This window comes from Schistocerca gregaria, chromosome 4, assembly GCF_023897955.1.
Source record: "Schistocerca gregaria isolate iqSchGreg1 chromosome 4, iqSchGreg1.2, whole genome shotgun sequence".
Lineage (NCBI taxonomy): Eukaryota > Metazoa > Arthropoda > Insecta > Orthoptera > Acrididae > Schistocerca > Schistocerca gregaria.
The window spans coordinates 667959108-667980745 of record NC_064923.1 but is presented as its reverse complement, the minus strand read 5'-3'; the positions used below and the strand labels follow the sequence as shown (position 1 = coordinate 667980745).

Sequence of the window (21638 nt, the reverse complement as noted above, 5' to 3'; positions counted from 1 at the left end):
GATAAAAATGTTGGCAAAATGTTCGCGGTACTGCGGTGAAAGTTACAATCGTTGATGACATTTCCATAGGTAGGCCATGTAGTGCACGGCGTCACTGAGCTGTAACTAAAAAATGGCGTAGGCAGTGTGTCCCAGTAGCCAGGCCACGGCATTGCACTTCGTTTTTGGATGCAGTTTAAGGTCAGGAAGGATAATCCACATTGGAGTCACACTGGAAGGTGCAGTCTGGTTGAGAAGTCCCACCATCAATCGACATAACTCCCATACTCTCCACAAGTAGCGGCACGCTATACGGTGGTCTCTGGTGTCGGCATCTTCACACTGGCTGCATTCATTCGACTGGTTTAGGTGAATGTCTGCTAGCCTCTGCTTAGTTGGAAAGGTGTCACTGACGACTCTGTACCACAACGAACTGATGTCGATCTTATGTGGCAAGAAACCCGTGAACAGTTTATTGTATCATTGTTGTGTATGTGTGTAAGTAGGCTGTTTAGGTTTTTTTATTTGTAACGCCGCCGCCACGTAGCGCTCTGTATAAAAATCACTGGCTGTGCCGTGTGCAGTCTGTGGCTGGTTTGCATTGTTGTCTGCCATTGTAGTGTTGGGCAGCGGCAGCTGGATGGTAACAGCGCGTAGCGTTGCGCAGTTGGAGGTGAGGTGCCAGCAGTGGTGGACGTGGGGAGAGAGATGGCGGAGTTTTGAAATTTGTAAGACTGGATGTCATGAACTGCTATATATATTATGACTATTACGGTAAATACATTGTTTGTTCTCTATTAAAATCTTTCATTTGCTAACTATGCCTATCAGTAGTTAGTGCCTTCCGTAGTTTGAATCTTTTATTTAGCTGGCAGTAGTGGCGCTCGCTGTATTGCAGTAGTTCCAGTAACCAAGATTTTTGTGAGGTAAGTGATTTGTGAAACGGATAGGTTAATGTTAGTCAGGGCCATTCTTTTGTAGGGATTTTTGAAAGTCAGATTGCGTTGCGCTAAAATTATTGTGTGTCAGTTTAAGCACAGTCTTGTACAATTTTTCTAAGGGGACGTTTCATGTGTTAAAATAAAACGTCGAAGATCATTCACAGGTTTCAAATGGCTCTCGCAAGTTTTGATACAATATGAGAAATATTTCACAGAAGTCGTAAGTGCCCATGGACCACAATTACTTACGTTGTTACGAAGCGGGAATGTGAGAGAACTGCTAAAGCCAATGATCACATCGTCAGATGCATTTGTCAACTAGTGCAGGGACCTAGTACAGGGGTCGGTGACAGATGGCCCACCGAGTGAGGTGACGGGGATTCCTCCTAATATCGTGCTGGACCTCCTTTTGCCCAGCATATTGCAGCAACTCAACGTGGCAAGGACTCATCAAGTCGCTGAAAGCCAACTGCTGAAATATTGAGCCATGCTGCATCTGTAGCCGTCCATAACTGGGCTAGTGTTACTGGTGCAGGATTTTGTGCATGATCTGACTTCTCGATTGCGTCCCATAAATGTTCGATAGCATTCGCGTCAGGCGATCTGGGTGGTCAAATCATTGGCTCGAATTGTTCAGGATGTTCTGATATCACACACTGTCATTCATAAATATTTCATCGGTGTTGTTGGGAACATGAAGCCCATGAATGACTGCAGATGGTCTCCAAATAACCAAACATAACCATTTCCAGTCAATGATCGGTTCAGCTGGACCAGAGGACACAGCCCATTTCTTGTAAACACAGCCCACACCATTATGGACCCAACGCCAGTTTGCACAGTGCCTTGTTGACAACTTGGGTCTTTGACTTCGTGGGATCTGCGCCACACTCGAACCCTACCATCAGCTCTTACCAACTACAGTTGGGACTCATCTGACCAGGTCACGGTTTTCCAGTCATCCAAGGTCCAGCTGATAGTCACAAGCCCAGGAAGACTCTGCAGGCGATGTAACGTTATTAGCAAAGGCGCTCTCTTCTGTCGTCTGCTTCCACAGACCATTAACCCGAAATACTGTCCTTACGGATACGTTCGTCGTGCGTTCCACGTTGATTTGATCTGATCGTGAAGTGTCCTGCCTTGACATAACCTTCCTGAGTCAGAGTCAAAAGCTCCTGAGACTCAAGATCACCATATGTTCGAGCAACCTTCAGATAATGTGACATTAATGGAATGGTAGCTGTCATTCCAAGGGAGCGTTTACCCATTTCCAGTGCCGGGACAATCATGATTTCTCGCCATTGAGATGGGAACTCACCAAACTCCATAGCTGAAAATCGGAAGGACATCATGTAGGCAATCCACTAGTAACTGTTTGAGCATTTGGTTGTTGATGGGGTCTGGCCCTGGCGTCATGACAGGGCAAAGGGCTAGGGCACAGAGGAACTCCCAGACACTGAATGGTGCGTTATAAAGCTACAAGTGAGTGGATACGTAGTGGAAGGTGAGTGAATTCGCTCCATCTGCTGTCTGAGGATACGAAATTCAGGCTAATAATTCTCAGATACAGAGGCTCAAGCACGATGCAGTGCAAAAAGTTAAATGACAGCATCTGGGTCAATGTAGACAACAACATTCAAGGAGACACCAGGTACACCTGTGGTGGATCCAGGCACAAAGCTGTTTAAAGGCAGTGAGATACCCAATCGATGTTTGTCGCTTATGGCAGGCAGTAGAGAGCCCATTTGTGATCTCTGGTCGCCACAGCAGTTTCTGAAGTCCACGAAGGTACTGTCTTCTCACATGGGGATCCTGAGGAATAGTTAATCGCTAAGTCTGTGTGCCAATAGAATGTCTTCAGTTGTGCTCTAAACAGCCACATTGATACCTCCACGCTAGTGGGGTGCTGACAAATTGGTTTGCCTGGCGTCTGCTACCCAGTCAGTTTTTGCCCATCTTCAACACCTGTTTTTTTCTACTTGTAAAAGGCTATGACCCCACATGTGTCATCACATCCTTGTTACACTCCATGAGTGAGGTTTCTCAGATCCACTCCCGATTTTTGTACAGAGCTTTTTGTAGCCCCATACTTCCTGGGTTCAAGATGGTTCCAAAAATTTTCAAATGTGTGTGAAATCTTAAGGGACTTAACTGCTGAGGCCATCATTCCCGAAGCTTATACACTACTTAACCTAAATTATCCTAAGGACAATCACACACACCCATGCCCGAGGGGGGACTCGAACCTCCGCTGGGACCAGCCGCACAGTCCACGACTGCAGCGCCCTAGACCGCTCGGATAATCCCGCGCGGCTTTCAAGTTGGTCCTGTAGGGCTTTGTACCGAGTGCGCCCCTTGTACTAGTGGCTATCAATGGTCTAGCTGCAGCTGTTGGATCTACAGTGCCAACCTACCTGTATGCTGACGATTTTTACATTTACTATTGCTCCTCCACTTGGGTTTTGCTGGATGCTGACTGCAGGGCGCCATATGAAAGGCACAACCCTGGGCTCTCACACATGGATTCCAGTTTTCAGCCGCCAAAACACGCGTCATGCATTCCTGATCCGTCATACTGTCCATCCACAATCAGAGCTCTTCTTTGATGACCAAATACTCAATGTGGCCGAGTCTTAACGCTTTGTAGGACTGGTCTTCCTTTGCTTGACTGGTCTTCAATGCCTGATTGATGTGACTTCCCCATTTTTGCAAACTTAAGCAAACATACCGATCACACCCCATACACCTTTGTGGGGTCCGCTTTACAGACCAGCCATATGCGTCGCCTACTCACAGAGACTTGGGTCCCTCCACTGCAGGTCAGGTGCCACCAGCTGCTCCTCAACTGTGCAATACACATCCACTGTTCCCCTGAACAACCAAACTACCATGTCCCTTTTCCTGAGAGGGAGGTCTGTCTCCCCCAACAGCGGCCCAGTCACTGGAGTCATCATTGCAGTTCAAATGTAGTGTTTCTGTTCTAGTCTCCAGCTTCCCCATGGTTGCCTCTTTTGAGGGAGCAATCTCATATGCCCCCATGACGTATATCCCATCCTCCAATCAATCTCAATCTAACCTTTGGGCTGAAACACTCTGTTTACTGCATGGTTTCTCGATGCCTTTTCCTGGAAATCCTTGATGAGTTAATGGGTTCGAAAATAGTACACATTGACAGCTCTACAGCCGGCAGACAAACTAGTTTTGCTGACACACATGCAGGGAGCAGTGATCTACACTCCTTGCTATGCAGATGAAGTGTGTTCACTGCTGACTTTATGACCATCATTCACGACCTCAGTCATGTTTGTTCTTGCACTATCCAGACATCCTTAATCAGTAGTCTTCAGGCTATCAACCAGCACTACCCTCAATCATTGGTTGTGGTTATCAAGGATCACCTTTCTGACCTCCATCAAGCTGGACAGTCAAGTCATCTCTGTCTGGGTCCTAGGTCATATTGGTATCCCAGGGAATGAAAATACAGACGAATTGGCCAACTTGGCTACCAGGATCACTGCTTTAGTCAACTGCGTACAGAACCAGGCCTTCGGTCTACTCCACACTGTCAGTTGTTGGAAGCTTGGAACAGATTGGTTTGCCCTGATTTCTGAAGAAACTGCGAGCAATAAAGGAGACCACAATCATGTAGTTGTCTTCCCTTCATGCTTGTCGCAGGAAGTCTACCATTTTCTGTCGGCATCGCATTGCCCACACGTAACTGATCCAAGACCACATCCCAGGATGTGTAGATCCATCCTACTGTCAGTGTGGTGCCCATCTGATAGCGGCCCACATCCTGCTGGACTGCCCCGACCTAGCTACCTTAAATTTACTGACACATAGCCTATGATGCTAGTAGACAACATCAAAGCAGTGTGGTGTCACAATTTTTCCTAATAGTAACTACACGTAGAAATCCTTCAGAGTATGTCATTCACAGTGTTATTACGCTCTGGTGCTATGAAGTTATACGAAACAGTGATGAATGTCAGTGCAGCCTCGCATGGTAATGCCTTTGGACACAATGCGTGCCCGCAATAAATACACTCCTGGAAACTGAAATAAGAACACCGTGAATTCATTGTCCCAGGAAGGGGAAACTTTATTGACACATTCCTGGGGTCAGATACATCACATGATCACACTGACAGAACCACAGGCACATAGACACAGGCAACAGAGCATGCACAATGTCGGCACTAGTACAGTGTATATCCACCTTTCGCAGCAATGCAGGCTGCTATTCTCCCATGGAGACGATCGTAGAGATGCTGGATGTAGTCCTGTGGAACCGCTTGCCATGCCATTTCCACCTGGCGCCTCAGTTGGACCAGCGTTCGTGCTGGACTGGCAGACCACGTGAGACGACGCTTCATCCAGTCCCAAACATGCTCAATGGGGGACAGATCCGGAGATCTTGCTGGCCAGGGTAGTTGACTTACACCTTCTAGAGCACGTTGGGTGGCACGGGATACATGCGGAAGTGCATTGTCCTGTTGGAACAGCAAGTTCCCTTGCCGGTCTAGGAATGGTAGAACGATGGGTTCGATGACGGTTTGGATGTACCGTGCACTATTCAGTGTCCCCTCGACGACCACCAGAGGTGTACGGCCAGTGTAGGAGATCGCTCCCCACACCACGATGCTGGGTGTTGGCCCTGTGTGCCTCGGTCGTATACAGTCCTGATTGTGGCGCTCACCTGCACGGCGCCAAACACGCATACGACCATCATTGGCACCAAGGCAGAAGCGACTCTCATCGCTGAAGACGACACGTCTCCATTCATCCCTCCATTTACGCCTGTCGCGACACCACTGGAGGCGGGCTGCACGATGTTGGGGCGTGAGCGGAAGACGGCCTAACGGTGTGCGGGACCGTAGCCCAGCTTCATGGAGACGGTTGCGAATGGTCCTCGCCGATACCCCAGGAGCAACAGTGTCCCTAATTTGCTGGGAAGTGGCGGTGCGGTCCCCTACGGCACTGCGTAGGATCCTACGGTCTTGGCGTGCATCCGTATCCGTGCGTCGCTGCGGTCCGGTCCCAGGTCGACGGGCACGTGCACCTTCCGCCGACCACTGGCGACAACATCAATGTACTGTGGAGACCTCACGCCCCACGTGTTGAGCAATTCGGCGGTACGTCCACCCGGCCTCCCGCATGCCCACTATACGCACTCGCTCAAAATCCGTCAACAGCACATACGGTTCACGTCCACGCTGTCGCACCATGCTACCAGTGTTAAAGACTGCGATGGAGCTCCGTATGCCACGGCAAACTGGCTGACACTGACGGCGGCGGTGCACAAATGCTGCGCAGCTAGCGCCATTCGACGGCCAACGCTGTGCCGTGCGTGTGATCATTGCTTGTACAGCCCTCTCGCAGTGTCCGGAGCAAGTATGGTGGGTCTGACACACCGGTGTCAATGTGTTCTTTTTTCCATTTCCAGGAGTGTAGAAGAACCACTCTGCTTCGAAGCACAGTTCAGTTCACCAGTTTACTCTAAGGAAATGCTCAAGGCGGAAGACTGTCAGACGTATACATCTGACGCCCCTTGAGAGAGCAGGCTACGCCAACACACAGGATTTTTCCAATTTTATCCACTTAAAGAGGAAACCAGAATCTGGTGATTTTTTCCACTTGAAATGCAAGCTCCCATTCGTTAACAGTAACAAACGTCGCGTAGAGACCAGTGGAGGTAATCAGAGGTAGACGGAAAATATTTGCAGCTCGTAGGACTGAAGGTAGGGTAGAAAAGTTAATGTTAGAACTTGAAACGAACCCCACCACTGAGCGGAGACAGAGAAGTGGGAGTTGATAGGACATTTCCACCCCCTGAAGAACTAATGGTTAACCGCAATAAACTAAAGTGTGGGAAAGAGAAATTTATAAGAGCAGCCCTCGGGAGACGATAAGCTCACATGAGGCGGCGTAAAACTTCACAACTTGCAGCTACAGGTACCTCACGCTCCGGCATCTGAACAGATAATATGGTGAGAGCGAACCAGCAACAACTAGGGCGTAGGGAATTTTACTGGACGAGCAATGTTCAATAAGCTTTACTTATTCCAGTTTAGAATCCAGATTCATTCTTGAATTTTCTAATGACTTGATTTCAACCGCAGTCTGTTCGATACTTTTTCATCTCTGAATTGCGCATTACATTCAGTTAGTTGGTTTCCACTGTTTTTACAATCAGTCACAGGCGCCCACTCAACTTTACAGTCAGATAGCGTTTTTGAGTGTTTGATTTACTTTGAAGTCAGATTGCACTTCGAGAATCTTTAACCTTTCAATGTTAGCTTACATACCAGGAGCCATTAACCGTAATTTAAGGTCAGATTGCATGTGAGGTACCCCGACCCTTATTGCAAGCACGTAAGAATGCTTTGATAGTAAGATTTTTGGCAGTTATGTTCTTGAATGTAATTAATGAATGAATTGTATTATCCATCAATTTAAAACCATTCTCCCGATTCATTTACCTACTAACATCCCTACAGTGGCTGGTCTGTTTTTACATTTTACCTGTGAAGGTGGTTTCTGTTTTTCTCTTTGAGGTAGGCTACATTGGCCTCGTCGGCCGCTTGAAGTATTGGAGGGTTGGAGCCTCGTAGACTGCTCACATCCAGGGGGCCCATGGCTACCGTTGCTCGGTGGTACGGCCAGGCTCCTACACCTCCCAACTTTTTAATTCTTCTTATTCTTTTACATCTGTCATTGGTTTACTGTCTCGTCGTCTTTGTTCTCTTTCGAAGATTTCTGTATCTTCGTGAACACGATTATTTTGCAATTTACAAAAAGTGCCTGGCAGAGGATCCATCAAACATGCACTTATTTTTTTAAATTTATTTGTCGCTACCAGTTTCAACGCTTCATTGCATCTTCAGGCTGTCTTTGATGCGGTACAGGTTGATATGATCCCCATGCATAGCACATCAGTTGCCACCATTACTGGATACGCAGATAATATGTCAGCACTCCAACCATCAACTGAAGAAATCAAAATCCGGCTGCAGGTGTTTTTATTTTTTGTCACGATAGTAGACGTCCGTCGTCCGAGAGACCTGTTAAAAGGATGGACATACAAAAATGCACTTATTTCTCCTATTTATCATGATGGTCATTTCTCGCAATGTATGTGGACACTCAAAGAGTATTTTTGCAATCGGAGGAGAAAGTTGGTGTTGGAAATTTCACGGTAACATCCCGCTGCAAAGAAAAACGCCTTTGTTTTAATGACTGGCACCCGAATTCACGTGCAATGCCCCGGACACTCTCTCCCCTATTTAGCGAAAACATAAAACGAGGTGCCCTTCTTTTGACCTTTTCGATGTCCGTCAGTCACATCTCATGCCGATCCCACACCATACAGCAAGACCAGAAGATGTCGTACGAACTTGGTGTAAGCAGTCTGTTTAGTTGAGGGCCGGCCGGGGTGGCCGCGCGGTTCTAGGCGCTTCAGTCCGGAACCGCGCGATCGCTACGGTCGCAGGTTCGAATCCTGCCTTGGGCATGGATGTGTGTGATGCCCTTAGGTTAGTTCAAGTAGTTCCAAGTTCTAGGGGACTGATGACCTCCCCATAGTGCTCAGAGCCATTTGTTTAGTTGACCTGTTGCACTTCGTAAGTGTTCTCCCAATAAATCAGTGTTTTGTTTGCTTTCACCACAATGTTACCTATGTAATCTTTCAAAATTAAATTATAATTCGTAATTGTCGTCCCTAAGTACTTAGTTTGAAGGGGTGCCCCAGCGCGTTTAGATTTGTGTGATTTATCCTGTAACCGAAATTTAGCAGATTTCTTTTAGTACTCATGTGGATGAGTTTACCCTTTCCATTGTTTAGAATCAATTGCTACATTTCGCACCATACAGATATCTTGTCTAAACCATTTTGCGATTGGTTTTGATCATCTAGTGACTTCACAATGACAGCTTCATCTGCAAACAATCTAAGAGGGCTGCTCAGATTTCTTTTAGTACTCATGTGGATGAGTTTACCCTTTCCATTGTTTAGAATCAATTGCTACATTTCGCACCATACAGATATCTTGTCTAAACCATTTTGCGATTGGTTTTGATCATCTAGTGACTTCACAATGACAGCTTCATCTGCAAACAATCTAAGAGGGCTGCTCAGTTTGTCTCCCAAGTCGTTTATGTAAATCACAAACAATAAAGCGCCTATAACACTTCCTTGGGGAACATCATATATTTCTTTTGTTTTATTCGATAAATTTCCGTCAAATATTGCGAACTATGACCTTTCCGACAGCAATGCACAATTGAGGCGATACTCCCTAGGCACGCAATATGATTAGAAGACGCTTGTGAGAAATGGTGTCAAAAGCCTTCTCGAAATCAAAAAATATGAAATCAATTTGACATTCCTGTCGACAGCACTTATTACTCTTTGAGCAGAAAGAGCTATGTTTCACAAGAACGATGTTTTCCGAATCAGTGCTATTTGTAAATAAGTAAATCGTTTTGTTCGAGGAAACTCAAAATGTTCAAATCCTACTGCAAATCGACTTTAGTGATGTGGATCTGTAATTCAGTGGACTTTCCTATTTCTATCTTGGGTATTGGTGCGATTTGTCCGACTTTCCAGTCTTTAGTACGGAAGCTTAGACGAGCGAGCGGTTGTACGTGATTGTTAAGTACCTATTGTATCAGCATACTGTGAAAGGAAACTGAATGATACACAACCTGAACAGGAAACCTTGCCTTTATTAAGTGTTTTTAACCTGCTTCACTACACCGAGGATATCTGCTTCTAAGTTACTCATGTTGGCAGTCGTTCGGGACTCGAATTCTGGAACATTAACTTCGGCTTCTTTGTTGAATGAGTTTCGGAAAACTCTGTTTAGTAACTCTACTTTAGTGGCATTGTAATCAGAAACATCGCCATTTTTAACGAGTAGTTAAGCTACTGGTTACGTCTTACCGCTAGTATACTTTACATATGACAAGAATCTTTTTGGGTTTTGTGCCAGATTTCTAGACAGAGTTTTATTGTGGAAACTATTTAAACCCTCTCACATTGAAGTTTGCGCTAAATGTCAAGCTTCTGAAAAACTTCCCCACTCTTCTGGATTTTGTATTCTTTTAAATTTGGCAATTTTTTTGTTGCTTCTGCAACGGTGTTCTGACCCGTTTCGTGAAGCATGAGAGATCAGTACCATTACTTATTAATGTATGTGGGATACATCTCTTCAATCGCCATTGATATTATTTCTCTGAATTCAAACTACATCCGGTCTTCGCTTACACAATCAGATCGGAAGGAGTGAATAATGACTCATAGAAACGCGTGAAGCGAATTTTTATCTGCTTTTTTTAAAACAGCTGTACTTTGCCTTTATTTTTGATGGATTCGGATGTTAACGGTATTCAGTCTCGTTACAACAGCCTTATAATCACTAACCCCGTTATTTTTTCAAGTTGTCTGCGTTGGTAGTTTTCTTGTGGTAATGGAGGGTGAGGGAACACTGATCAGATGCAGAGGGTGTGTCTCCCGTCGCACAACATATCCCGGAGGCTTTCTGGTGCTTTCTGAGCGGAGCAACTCACTCTCTTACTCCTTTCCCACTTCCACTTATTTCTATCTCTCGGTTTCATTGATTCTCGGTTACAGTCAGGTGTATCAGGTCTGTCTTCTGTGTCCTGTGTCCCTCATCTCTGAGGACTCTTCCCGGATTGACAGATGCATGCTGTAGGGACTGATGACCTCGTAGTTTGGTCCCTTTAACCCATCAATAACATCGGAGTAGCAAAACTTCATGAAATTAGGTTTTAACGCCTAACTGAAAACGAGTTCAACACCGGATGTTGACAAGCTCGGATTGGAAGAGGATGGTAGAAGGAATCGGCAATGACTTCATTGTGGTAAATGCCACGTCTAAAAATTACAGGATACGTAAATCCGTCCTCCCGAATGGCTCTGAGCACTGTGGGACTCAACTGCTGAGGTCATCAGTTCCCTAGAACTTAGAACTACTTAAACTACTAAACCTAACCGCGCCTAGAACCGCTAGACCACCGCGGCCGGTGGCCTATTTATTCCCCATCCTTCACCAATACAAGTTTGTGTTTGGTCTCCAGTGACCTTGGCGTCGACTGAACGTGTCACTCTTTCTTCTTCCTCCATTTATAGACTGCACAGTTTCTTTCCTGGAGTTGTCTCGGCACTGGAGCATTGAAACAGGTGTAGAGTTCTGCATCGACCGACTCACACCGTATACTGCTAACTCACGTACCATCGCGTCGGCTTCCATTGTTCAGAAACTACAAACTCATCAGGTTTCAACGTGCACGTGGACACTGTCGCCGTGCTAAGTGGCTAACTGTCCTGTTATTGGCCGAATCCAGATCATTCTCTAGTGTAGTGCGCGGATACAGATGTGGTACGGACAGTCGGGAAACAAGTTAGAATAGACGGCCTAGGGGCGGGAAAAGGTGTGGGAGAACAAGCCCCGCCTCGCTCTCATTGGCTAGCTGTAGTCCTAGCCCTCGCCTATACTCCTGCTTTTGCGAAAGCAGAAGTGACACGATGTAGTAGGGATCGCAGATTCCTTCTGGTGTTGGAGCAGTACTCAGACCTCATAATGGACCAGGGTTAATGTTTCCACACATTTCAAAACAAGAAAGGAAAACAACGAGTAACACACGACCCAGAGTAAAGTGAGGTAAACAAAATACCTTTTCGTAACTGTTGCGCAACTGCGTGCTTGGGGAGGCAGTATTCTAAACGTGGAAGTTCAGGCCTGACCTCTAACGGTATCTCATGGAAACACAGTTCAAAATCAAAACACCCCTACCCAAGACTGCCACGTTAAAGTATCTGCATGCTATCTGCAGTAATAGTGACTTCACGAATGAAGGCCGCATCGATGTCGCAATCTCTGGTTGTATGTGGTTTAAAGTTTAAGGAGAGTGTGATTAATTCATAATCGATTGTCGAAGAATAGTCGATTGCGACATTTAGCAAGAAACTCTTTGATTTTGCGATTGTCGAAGGACAGTCGATTGCGACATTTAGCAAGAAACTCTTTGATTTTGGCCTAAATTTATATTAAGTGAATTACATTTGTCTTGTACATCTATAACTACAGCACAACGTTGCTGACTGCTTGCTGATTCCGTAGATACCATACAGTCCTTCTGAAATTGCGTTTTCGTATTCCTGTAAGAAACCCATATTTCGATTGTTGATAACTTAAACTGGTATCGAAATATTTTGATACCATGAACTGAGGACCTACAACAGCTAATGACTATAATTCATTTGAATAATTCCAGAATTGTATGTCACCTTAATTAAGGAAGGCGTTATGGAATTTGAATATCAATTGAGGCACTTATAACCATAAGAATCCAAAAGCACAGAAACAAAGTTTCGGAAAAAATACACACTTGGATTTCATTTCAGCACGTCAGCCAAACATAATCCTAAAGAAGGGGATGAATTACAAAGCCATACTTATATCAGGATTTTCGAAAAAATGATCAAAATTTTTGTGTTCATGCGATACCTTTTACAAACAATATAGATACGTTGCCAGAAGATTGTCAGATGGAGGGCATAGAGTTGCAGTCTGACACTCAACTGAAAGAAAAATTCGATCATGTACCTTTGTTGGACTTCTATAGATCTCTCCTGCCCAGAGACAAATCCCTTCCTGCACAGTCGTGCGTTTTATATGTCTGTTTGGAAGCACGTACGTTTGTGAACAGTTATTTTCAAGAGTAAAGCAAATGAAGAGCAAAAATAGTGCCCAAATCTCAGATGGACCCCTTGTGAACACCTTGAGAATTGAAAAATCGCTACATCAGTTTCCCAAATTCAGAGTCAAATGTCAAATTAATTCTACGATTTGTAATTACTTAACACATAAAATTATGAATGGAATCCCATATATAAAATGTTACATTAATTCCATCTTCCATTTTTAGAATAAATAATCATACATTAATAAATTCTAAATTACTTAAATGTGTTAACTCTATACTCCCGACAGTCCGTTTTTTTCTCAGTCGTTGTTGTTAGTGTTAAGTATATTATGTGTGGCCAAGAAATACTCATCTTCTTTCAGTGTGGCCCAGGTAAGCTAAAAAGGTGCCTAATCCTTCAGCGGAGGAACGTACAATTAGGTAGTTTCACAAAATGAAATGCAGTCTGGGTAAGAATTAACGGAAAGTTTTTAGCTAACTTTTAACCCAGATTTTTCTTGGCTGTACTGAGAAACACGCATGCAGTTTTGTCAGTGGTATGTCTAACTCTGGTGCATGTATTGATTGCAGCTTTAATTACTTGAAAATGACTTAATGTTGAAATTACATCGTGGAACGTTAATAAATAGTATAGTCGGTGGAGAACGTGATGTCATTTACAAAAAAGTTTAAGAGACTGTGACACTACCTCAATAAACTGTCTCTATACTGAGAATTGTCTAGGATAAGTTGTTTGTGACAAGTTGAAAATTAGTGTCGGGTTCGGCTTCGAACTGGATCGCTGTCTTTCGCGAGCAGCGTCCTACAAACTATGCCATCCAAGCGAACCTCAGCAGCTGACACAGATCTCCAGTTTGTCCCACCAAACTCGACAGTCGCCTACAACACAAATACAGTTTGCTTGTTGCACAAGTGTCTGAGAACAACGGGATCTCGACCCCAAAAAGCAGGGCGTTGTCAGCGCGTTCCTTTGATCTGAATGTCAAACGCAGTACAATATGGTGAACTCATGCAGCAGAGAGGCATGGCTATTGTAACGCCAACATACACTGTTTGTTTGAGAGAGATCGTCACACATATTTATGAAGCCAACAGACTAGAGTAGAAAGCAGAGGTAAACCTCCTCTTTGCAGCGTTTCACCGCTGTGCTGGAATACAGTACAGCACACATTGTCATGACATCCTCCTAGTCTGGAAAAATGTTCGCGTTTACTTTTCGAGTAGACTATTTCAATTTTTTGGGTACCTTTCTCTACCGAGCAAGCCACAGTTGACTCTATATTCAGCCTCGAAGCCAAGAAAATGTCATCTTAGGGCGTTGCTCCAGATATCGCTGACTTAAGCTCGAAAGAAAAATAAACTTTTTATTTTACATTCGTTGCAGCGTGTTGTTTTTTTATTACTGGCTTTCAAGAAAAAAATGCCCAAATGTGATGTTGTTAAAACTTAATAATCGATCGACGTAGGAATGTGTGTGACTGTGTACGACGAAAGACACCTGTAATTTACTAACGTAAAACAACCCTTTCCGAAGGACAACCAAAACCACTGCATGACATTAATGGTTTTAATTAACTTTACAAAAATCTTCGGTTTGGATTCACAGGTTCAGACACACCCTGGCCACGTAATAATATGTACTTTGTAACCAGGATAAATCTAAAGATATGTCACATATGAATTCGTGCTTTATATAAAATTTTTCGATACGAGGCTCTTAAAAAACTGTTATTCTCTACTGCTGTTAATACCAACTATATAATTGTTAAAATAGAGCGATTTTTGTCGCTGTAAGAATTTCCAACTGTTGCTCCAAGCACCGTCAATGGTGGCGTCCACATACCTGTGTGAACTCTTATATAGAATTTAAAAGTGTACAGCGTGGAGAAGTGTTTTTGTGGAGAATAGCTTCCGTCCAACAATTACACAAAACCTGCCATGTGAGTGCTGCTTAACTTAGTTTTCGACATTTTCTTTGGAAAACGTCCTGAAGCAGTTGAAGTATCGATACAAGTAATTTGTTTCAACTAAAAACTATGTTCTAATTATTAGTAATTAAAACTTGGGAACAAGATCGTTGATAACTTAAGAATTACTTTGCCTTGGAAAAATATTATACAAGATGACTGAGCTGCCTCCACTGCTGGGTTTTATGCAATCCACAACACCTTCGAATACAATGCACAAGATTTACACATTCTCTCGCTCACTAAGCCCTAACTATCCGTCCTGCAGAAAAAGGAAGGGTTCTTTGTGTAGATAATTTAATGTAGTTAAATTTCGTGCTGGGATACTGTTTAGCTAGAGGCCGTAGTTCTTGAATTATTCAAGAAAAACGTACGAAAGTGAAGTCCAAACCCGTTTTTCTTTAATAACTCGAAAACCGGGGCCTCCAACGAAAACACAGCTCAGTACAAAATTGAACTGCTTTAAATTTCCTACAAATAGGTTCTGCTCTTTTTTGATGTAGAACTAACGCTTTGCACATAGTGAGTGAGAGAATACAAAAATGTCGCATGTGGTTTTTCAAGGTGTTACAGGTTGCATAAAACCGATGGATAGGGGCATTTGAATTACTCTGTATATGGAAATCAGATTCTCTTTGATTTTTTGCACTTTTGTTGTGATTTTGGATTTTGTATGTTTCTAGCCCTTTCATCCCTACATTAAGCCAGATAAATCAATATAGAATAGTTACGATTTCCATGCAAACAGAACCCACAATCTATGAGAGTTTCCAAATCCTACTGCGATTCATTGAATCGTTTTGAAACTTTACTTTCAGTATCATTCGAAATTGTACAAACGGTCGTTTTATTCCTCAGATGGTCCATAATGCTGATGAAGCGCTTGGTTGACACCGTAGGAATGATGACACTTTCTCTCTCTCTTTAGCGTTCAACTCAGAGGGTTTGCAGCCACGATAATAAAAGAAGCCGCCTTAGGTGAAAGCGTACAGTTTTGTAGAGTTTTCAAGCGATTTGGTGCAGTTATACTTGCAGAGCGACTGGAGCGGCAGTTTGAGGCGACAGTTGGCATCTTCCATTCTAACAACTAGAATGGTGGCAACACACCACATTGAAATGGAGCAATATGTTTTTATTTAGTTCGCCATTGCATTTTATTTGCAATATACATATGGGGGCTCCTGTTTCATGTCAAAATAGCGAATCATAGGCAGATCTCAACGCCACTCCCACCACTTGAGGGCATTTCGTGTCAATAAAACAACTTGTGTGCGATGGCGAAAAATGCACAGACGGTACTAAAATCAATAAAATGCCTATACGGCAACTACGAAATCACGGCCACGGAAATGAAGCATTTAAAACTTTTATTACGAAATTTATGTGGACAACATTGCTTACCTCCGTCGCACTGAGACTTGAAGCAAGCTAGTGCAGTCTGTGTAACGAAAAGCACAATCTGTTTTACGCTTTGCCTCATTTAAATCTGTTAGTTCAAATTACGCTTGTACCAAGATTTCGTTGCGCTATAGACATAGGACGCAATATCCTGCTGTACCTTTAGAAATTTATACCCCAATTAAAAGCTTATTTTATTAATCACTCGTTTTATTAACTATTGGGACATCTTGAGTCTGGATTGGCGAGTTATTTGTATATTTCGTAGATCATATTCGTGACTAATCGCAATTGATGTGACTGGTTTACACATAATAGATTTTTTTCTGTGAAAACATGGCCACAAGTTGACCATTTACATAATTGGACTTCTACTTAATAAAATCGGGAAAATGTAGCCCCACCAGGAAATAATGCGTTGTAGGAGTATTGGTCAAGAAGAAATGATCCCATTTTTCTTCCTAGCATTGTATTTGTGGCTGCTTCTACTATTTTAAAACTGTGATTTATTCTTCATAGCAAACTCCAAAAGAGAATAAATGTGTTACGTGGGCTCTTGTTAGTATACCAATTTTTTAAGGAGTTGCATGTGTCAGCGTCTACGTCCAAATATACATGATTATTCTGGAAATCACACTTACGTGCCTGGCAGAGGTTTATCGAACCACCTTCACACTAATTCTCTATTATTCAGCCCTCGAACAGCACCCGGAGAACGAACCATCTATGTCTTTCCGTACGAGCTCTGATTTCCTTGTTTTATTAGGATGAACGTTTCTTCCTATGTAGGTCGGCATAAACAAAATATTTTCGCATTCGGAGGAAGAAGTTGGTGACTGAAATGTCACGAGAAGATACTCCTGCAACGAAAAACGCCTTTGTTCTTAAAGTTCTACCAATAAAACGCAGTCTTTGGTTTGGCTTCCCCACAACACTTTCTATGTGTTCTTTCCAATTTAAGTTGTTCCTAACTTTAATTCCTAGGAATTTACTCGAATTTGTGGCCTGTAGATTTGATCGATTTACCGCATAGCCGAAGTTTAACAGATTCCTTTTAGCACTCGTATGGATGACCTCAAATTTTTCTTTATTTAGGATCAATTGCCAATTTTCACACAATATCTTATCTAAATCGTTTTGCAATTGGTTTTCATCTTCTGATGACTTTAACAGACGATAAATGCCAACATCATCTGCAAACAACCTAAGACGCCTGTTCACATTGTCTCCTAAATCGTTTATTCAGTTAATTAACAGCAGAGGGCCTATAGCACTGCCTTGAGGAACGCCATAAATTATTCCCACATATCATCTTTACATAACATTTCCATGCAATAAATACTTTATGTCTGTGTATAGAGTTATTTTATAAAATTATTTCGTATAAAGCTAATGCGGGGAAATGCGTGCAAAGTAAGCTAGCTTTCTGATGCTTTGATCACCTAAGACAGCTGTCTTATCTAGAGGTAATCAGGCATTTGATAGGAGATACTGTTTGTGATTTCCAATTCATGTCTTTATCAATAGCCAGGAATTTTCAACATTCAGATTTACAAATTTTCTTTCTCCATACTCTGTTGTCATTGATGATAATGTATTCTGTTGTTTGCGGAATTAAAAGAACAAAGATTTTCTTTCTAAGTAAAGTGATGGACGAATCATTGAGCGCATATCAATGATTTTTCTAAATACTTCACTTGTTGTTGATTCTGTTGTAGCATCTCTATTAGTCTTGATTATGATGACTGCATCATCCTGCTTTGTCAGTGCAATAAGAAAGTTCTTTTCTGCATATGGTAAGAGTTCGCAGTTCGTGGTCTCGCGGTAGCGTTCTCGCTTCCCGAGCACGGGGTCCCGGGTTCGATTCCCGTCGTGGTCAGGTTGTGTCATCTTCAACATCGTAATTCAACCGCATTACGGTCGGAGGAAGGCAACCGCAAACCACCTCCATTAGGACATTGCCTAGTACGGCGGTGCGGGTCTGTCGCATCGTTCTCTTACGCTCTGTCAAGAAGCATGGGACTTCGTTTCCATGCGGTAAGATGGTGGTGGTGGTGGTTAGAGTTTAACGTCCCATCGACAACGAGGTCATTAGAGACGGAGCGCAAGCTCGGGTTAGGGAAGGATTGGGAAGGAAATCGGCCGTGCCCTTCCAAAGGAACCATCCCGGCATTTGCCTGAAACGATTTAGGGAAATCACGGAAAGCCTAAATCAGGATGGCTGGAGACGGGATTGAACCGTCGTCCTCCCGAATGCGAGTCCAGTGTGCTAACCACTGCGCCACCTCGCTCGGTCATGCGGTAAGAACTGAAGCAGTTCGAATACTCAATCTTGTAGAACACCAGTACACCTTGTCTCCACTATGAAAAAGATTCATCTCGAAAATCGCATAAGTTATCCGTCACAAACAGTTTACTTCCCTTCAGAATACTGCATTGTGAATGGAGGAAACTCCGTTCACTTTAAATAAGCCCCCTTACACTACCAAGGTGCCTTAAGTAGTAAGCATGAGACTGAAATACGCTACTGGAAGATTAAGATGTGACGGAAGGATATCACATATGAATGGCACAGATACAAGGCATCATGGGCGCCAATTTAAAGCACTGCGAAATAGAAGTAGAAAGAGTTACGCGCTGAGCATAAAAACACTTGCTGAAAGAGAGGTTGTTATTTATAGAATTCAAGTGGTTAAGTAAACAATACAGACGTGCACGGACGTCGTCAGTGAATAAAAGTTTTGCTTGTAACTGAATTTCAGACAGCTTATGCTGTGGGCCATGGAGAGATCGTATGGCGCTCCGAAATACTGCCCGCTGGACGTGAGATGTCATCTATGTATTGGTGTAAGAAAAGAACTCGTGCTCTTACTCCTGTTTTTGATGACAGCAGCGTGAGGATCTATGACTTGGACGCTGTCAGATGACCAGCCGGTGTTGATGGCACCACGACTGCAGCTAAATTAGTAGCGTCAGCGAGAACTAGCAGGAACCGCGTCCTTGACTGAGAATAGAATGTCGTTTGCCAAGATTTTTTATCGGCTCATCGTCGTCGAGTACTAATGAAAAGACTTGAAATAGCAAAATGAAGGAATTAAACATCGATGCTGATTAATACGGAATAGATTAAAAAATCCTAGAATATAGACGTCACTAAGACAAAGCGCGGCAACATATACTTCATTTGCCCGTGCAACATGTTCTCGTTTTATTTAGCTCTGGGATTACGAGTACACTGTGGTACGTCTCAGACAATAAAATAAAAATGAGTTCAGGAAATATTGCTTATTTCTTATCGTTCACGAATACGGAACACTTTTTTGCCGAATATGTCCAAAATTTCTCTTAACACATCAGAGTCTATGCATGACACAAAAACAAATCCATACCATCTGTGGCATCGCGGCTGGAGAAGTGCTCGCCTGGCGGTGCGGTGTGGAATGGCGACCTCGACCCAGCTGCCCGTAACCTCGCACCGCTGCGACTGCAGACAAAAGAAACGCAAAGTGAATCCTGAAACAGCCAGACAAACATCAAGGACAGTTCAGCTTCACTGGAAATGTGGAAGGCTGGACGCAGTGGATTTGTGTTGGGAAGCAAGCGTGCATAAAGAACACCGCGAGAAATTGAAGTGAAACCCTTCACCAAATTTTTAGGGAAATCTCGCGCTCTCTGAGCGTGCCAACCCGAGAACAAAATTTGCTTTCTTATCCCGTACCAGTCGTCCTTAGCATGTTAAAGATCCCCTAATGTCTTGACGCTGAGTTCGTATATATATACTCCTGGAAATGGAAAAAAGAACACATTGACACCGGTGTGTGGGACTCACCATACTTGCTCCGGACACTGCGAGAGGGCTGTACAAGCAATGATCACACGCACGGCACAGCGGACACACCAGGAACCGCGGTGTTGGCCGTCGAATGGCACTAGCTGCGCAGCATTTGTGCACCGCCGCCGTCAGTGTCAGCCAGTTTGCCGTGGCATACGGAGCTCCATCGCAGTCTTTAACACTGGTAGCATACCACGACAGCGTGGACGTGAATCGTATGTGCAGTTGACGGACTTTGAGCGAGGGCGTATAGTGGGCATGCGGGAGGCCGGGTGGACGTACCGCCGAATTGCTCAACACGTGGGGCGTGAGGTCTCCACAGTACATCGATGTTGTCGCCAGTGGTCGGCGGAAGGTGCACGTGCCCGTCGACCTGGGACCGGACCGCAGCGACGCACGGATGCACGCCAAGACCGTAGGATCCTACGCAGTGCCGTAGGGGACCGCACCGCCACTTCCCAGCAAATTAGGGACACTGTTGCTCCTGGGGTATCGGCGAGGACCATTCGCAACCGTCTCCAAGACGCTGGGCTACGGTCCCGCACACCGTTAGGCCGTCTTCCGCTCACGCCCCAACATCGTGCAGCCCGCCTCCAGTGGTGTCGCGACAGGCGTGAATGGAGGGACGAATGGAGACGTGTCGTCTTCAGCGATGAGAGTCGCTTCTGCCTTGGTGCCAATGATGGTCGTATGCGTGTTTGGCGCCGTGAAGGTGAGCGCCACAATCAGGACTGCATACGACCGAGGCACACAGGGCCAACACACGGCATCATGGTGTGGGGAGCGATCTCCTTCACTAGCCGTACCACTCTGGTGATCGTCGAGGGACACTGAATAGTGCCCGGTACATCCAAACCGTCATCGAACCCATCGTTCTACCATTCCTAGACCGGCAAGGGAACTTGCTGTTCCAACAGGACAATGCACGTCCGCATGTATCCCGTGCCACCCAACGTGCTCTAGAAGGTGTAAGTCAACTACCCTGGCCAGCAAGATCTCCGGATCTGTCCGCCATTGAGCATGTTTGGGACTGGATGAAGCGTCGTCTCACGTGGTCTGCACGTCCAGCACGAACGCTGGTCCAACTGAGGCACCAGGTGGAAATGGCATGGCAAGCCGTTCCACAGGACTACATCCAGCATCTCTACGATCGTCTCCATGGGAGAATAGCAGTCTGCATTGCTGTGAAAGGTGGATATACACTGTACTAGTGCCGACATTGTGCATGCTCTGTTGCCTGTGTCTATGTGCCTGTGGTTCTGTCACTGTGATCATGTCATGTATCTGACCCCAGGAATGTGTCAATAAAGTTTCCCCTTCTTGAGACAAAGAATTCACGGTGTTCTTATTTCAATTTCCAGGAGTATATATATATATATATATATATATATATATATATATATATATATATATATATATCAATCGTGTGCACTGTATAATAGTATACTCAATTTTTTTTCGAAGTACATATACAAATTCAATCTCCCACTGTTCTTCTGCAAATGCCTACTGGGTATGGGTTCACCTCCACTGCACTCTCCACCACCCCATCAGCAACGAAATCCAAAACTGTACGCAACTTCTTTGGCATACCATTCGACCTGATATACAAGATATGGGAAGAATGTAGTGGTTAGAGTGTGACAATTATTGAACTACATGAAAAAAAAAACGTAAATTAGTTACGAACTACAGCGTGCACACACTTTATTCGATATATAAACGTCATTACAGACATTCGAATTTAGGTTATTAAATGTTCGATATACCTGTCATCACTGGCGATGATGT

General features: G+C 44.1%; 1 protein-coding gene across 1 annotated transcript in view; it reads right to left on the bottom strand.

Annotated features, from left to right (window-relative positions):
- LOC126268185 (uncharacterized) overlaps positions 1-21638 on the bottom strand; it is a 294060-nt gene that overhangs the window by 236381 nt on the left and 36041 nt on the right. The window contains exon 2 of the mRNA XM_049973792.1: positions 19405-19499. Within this exon, the coding sequence (XP_049829749.1) occupies positions 19405-19416 (12 nt within the window). The 5' untranslated portion in view covers positions 19417-19499. The remainder of the gene's footprint in view (positions 1-19404; positions 19500-21638) is intronic.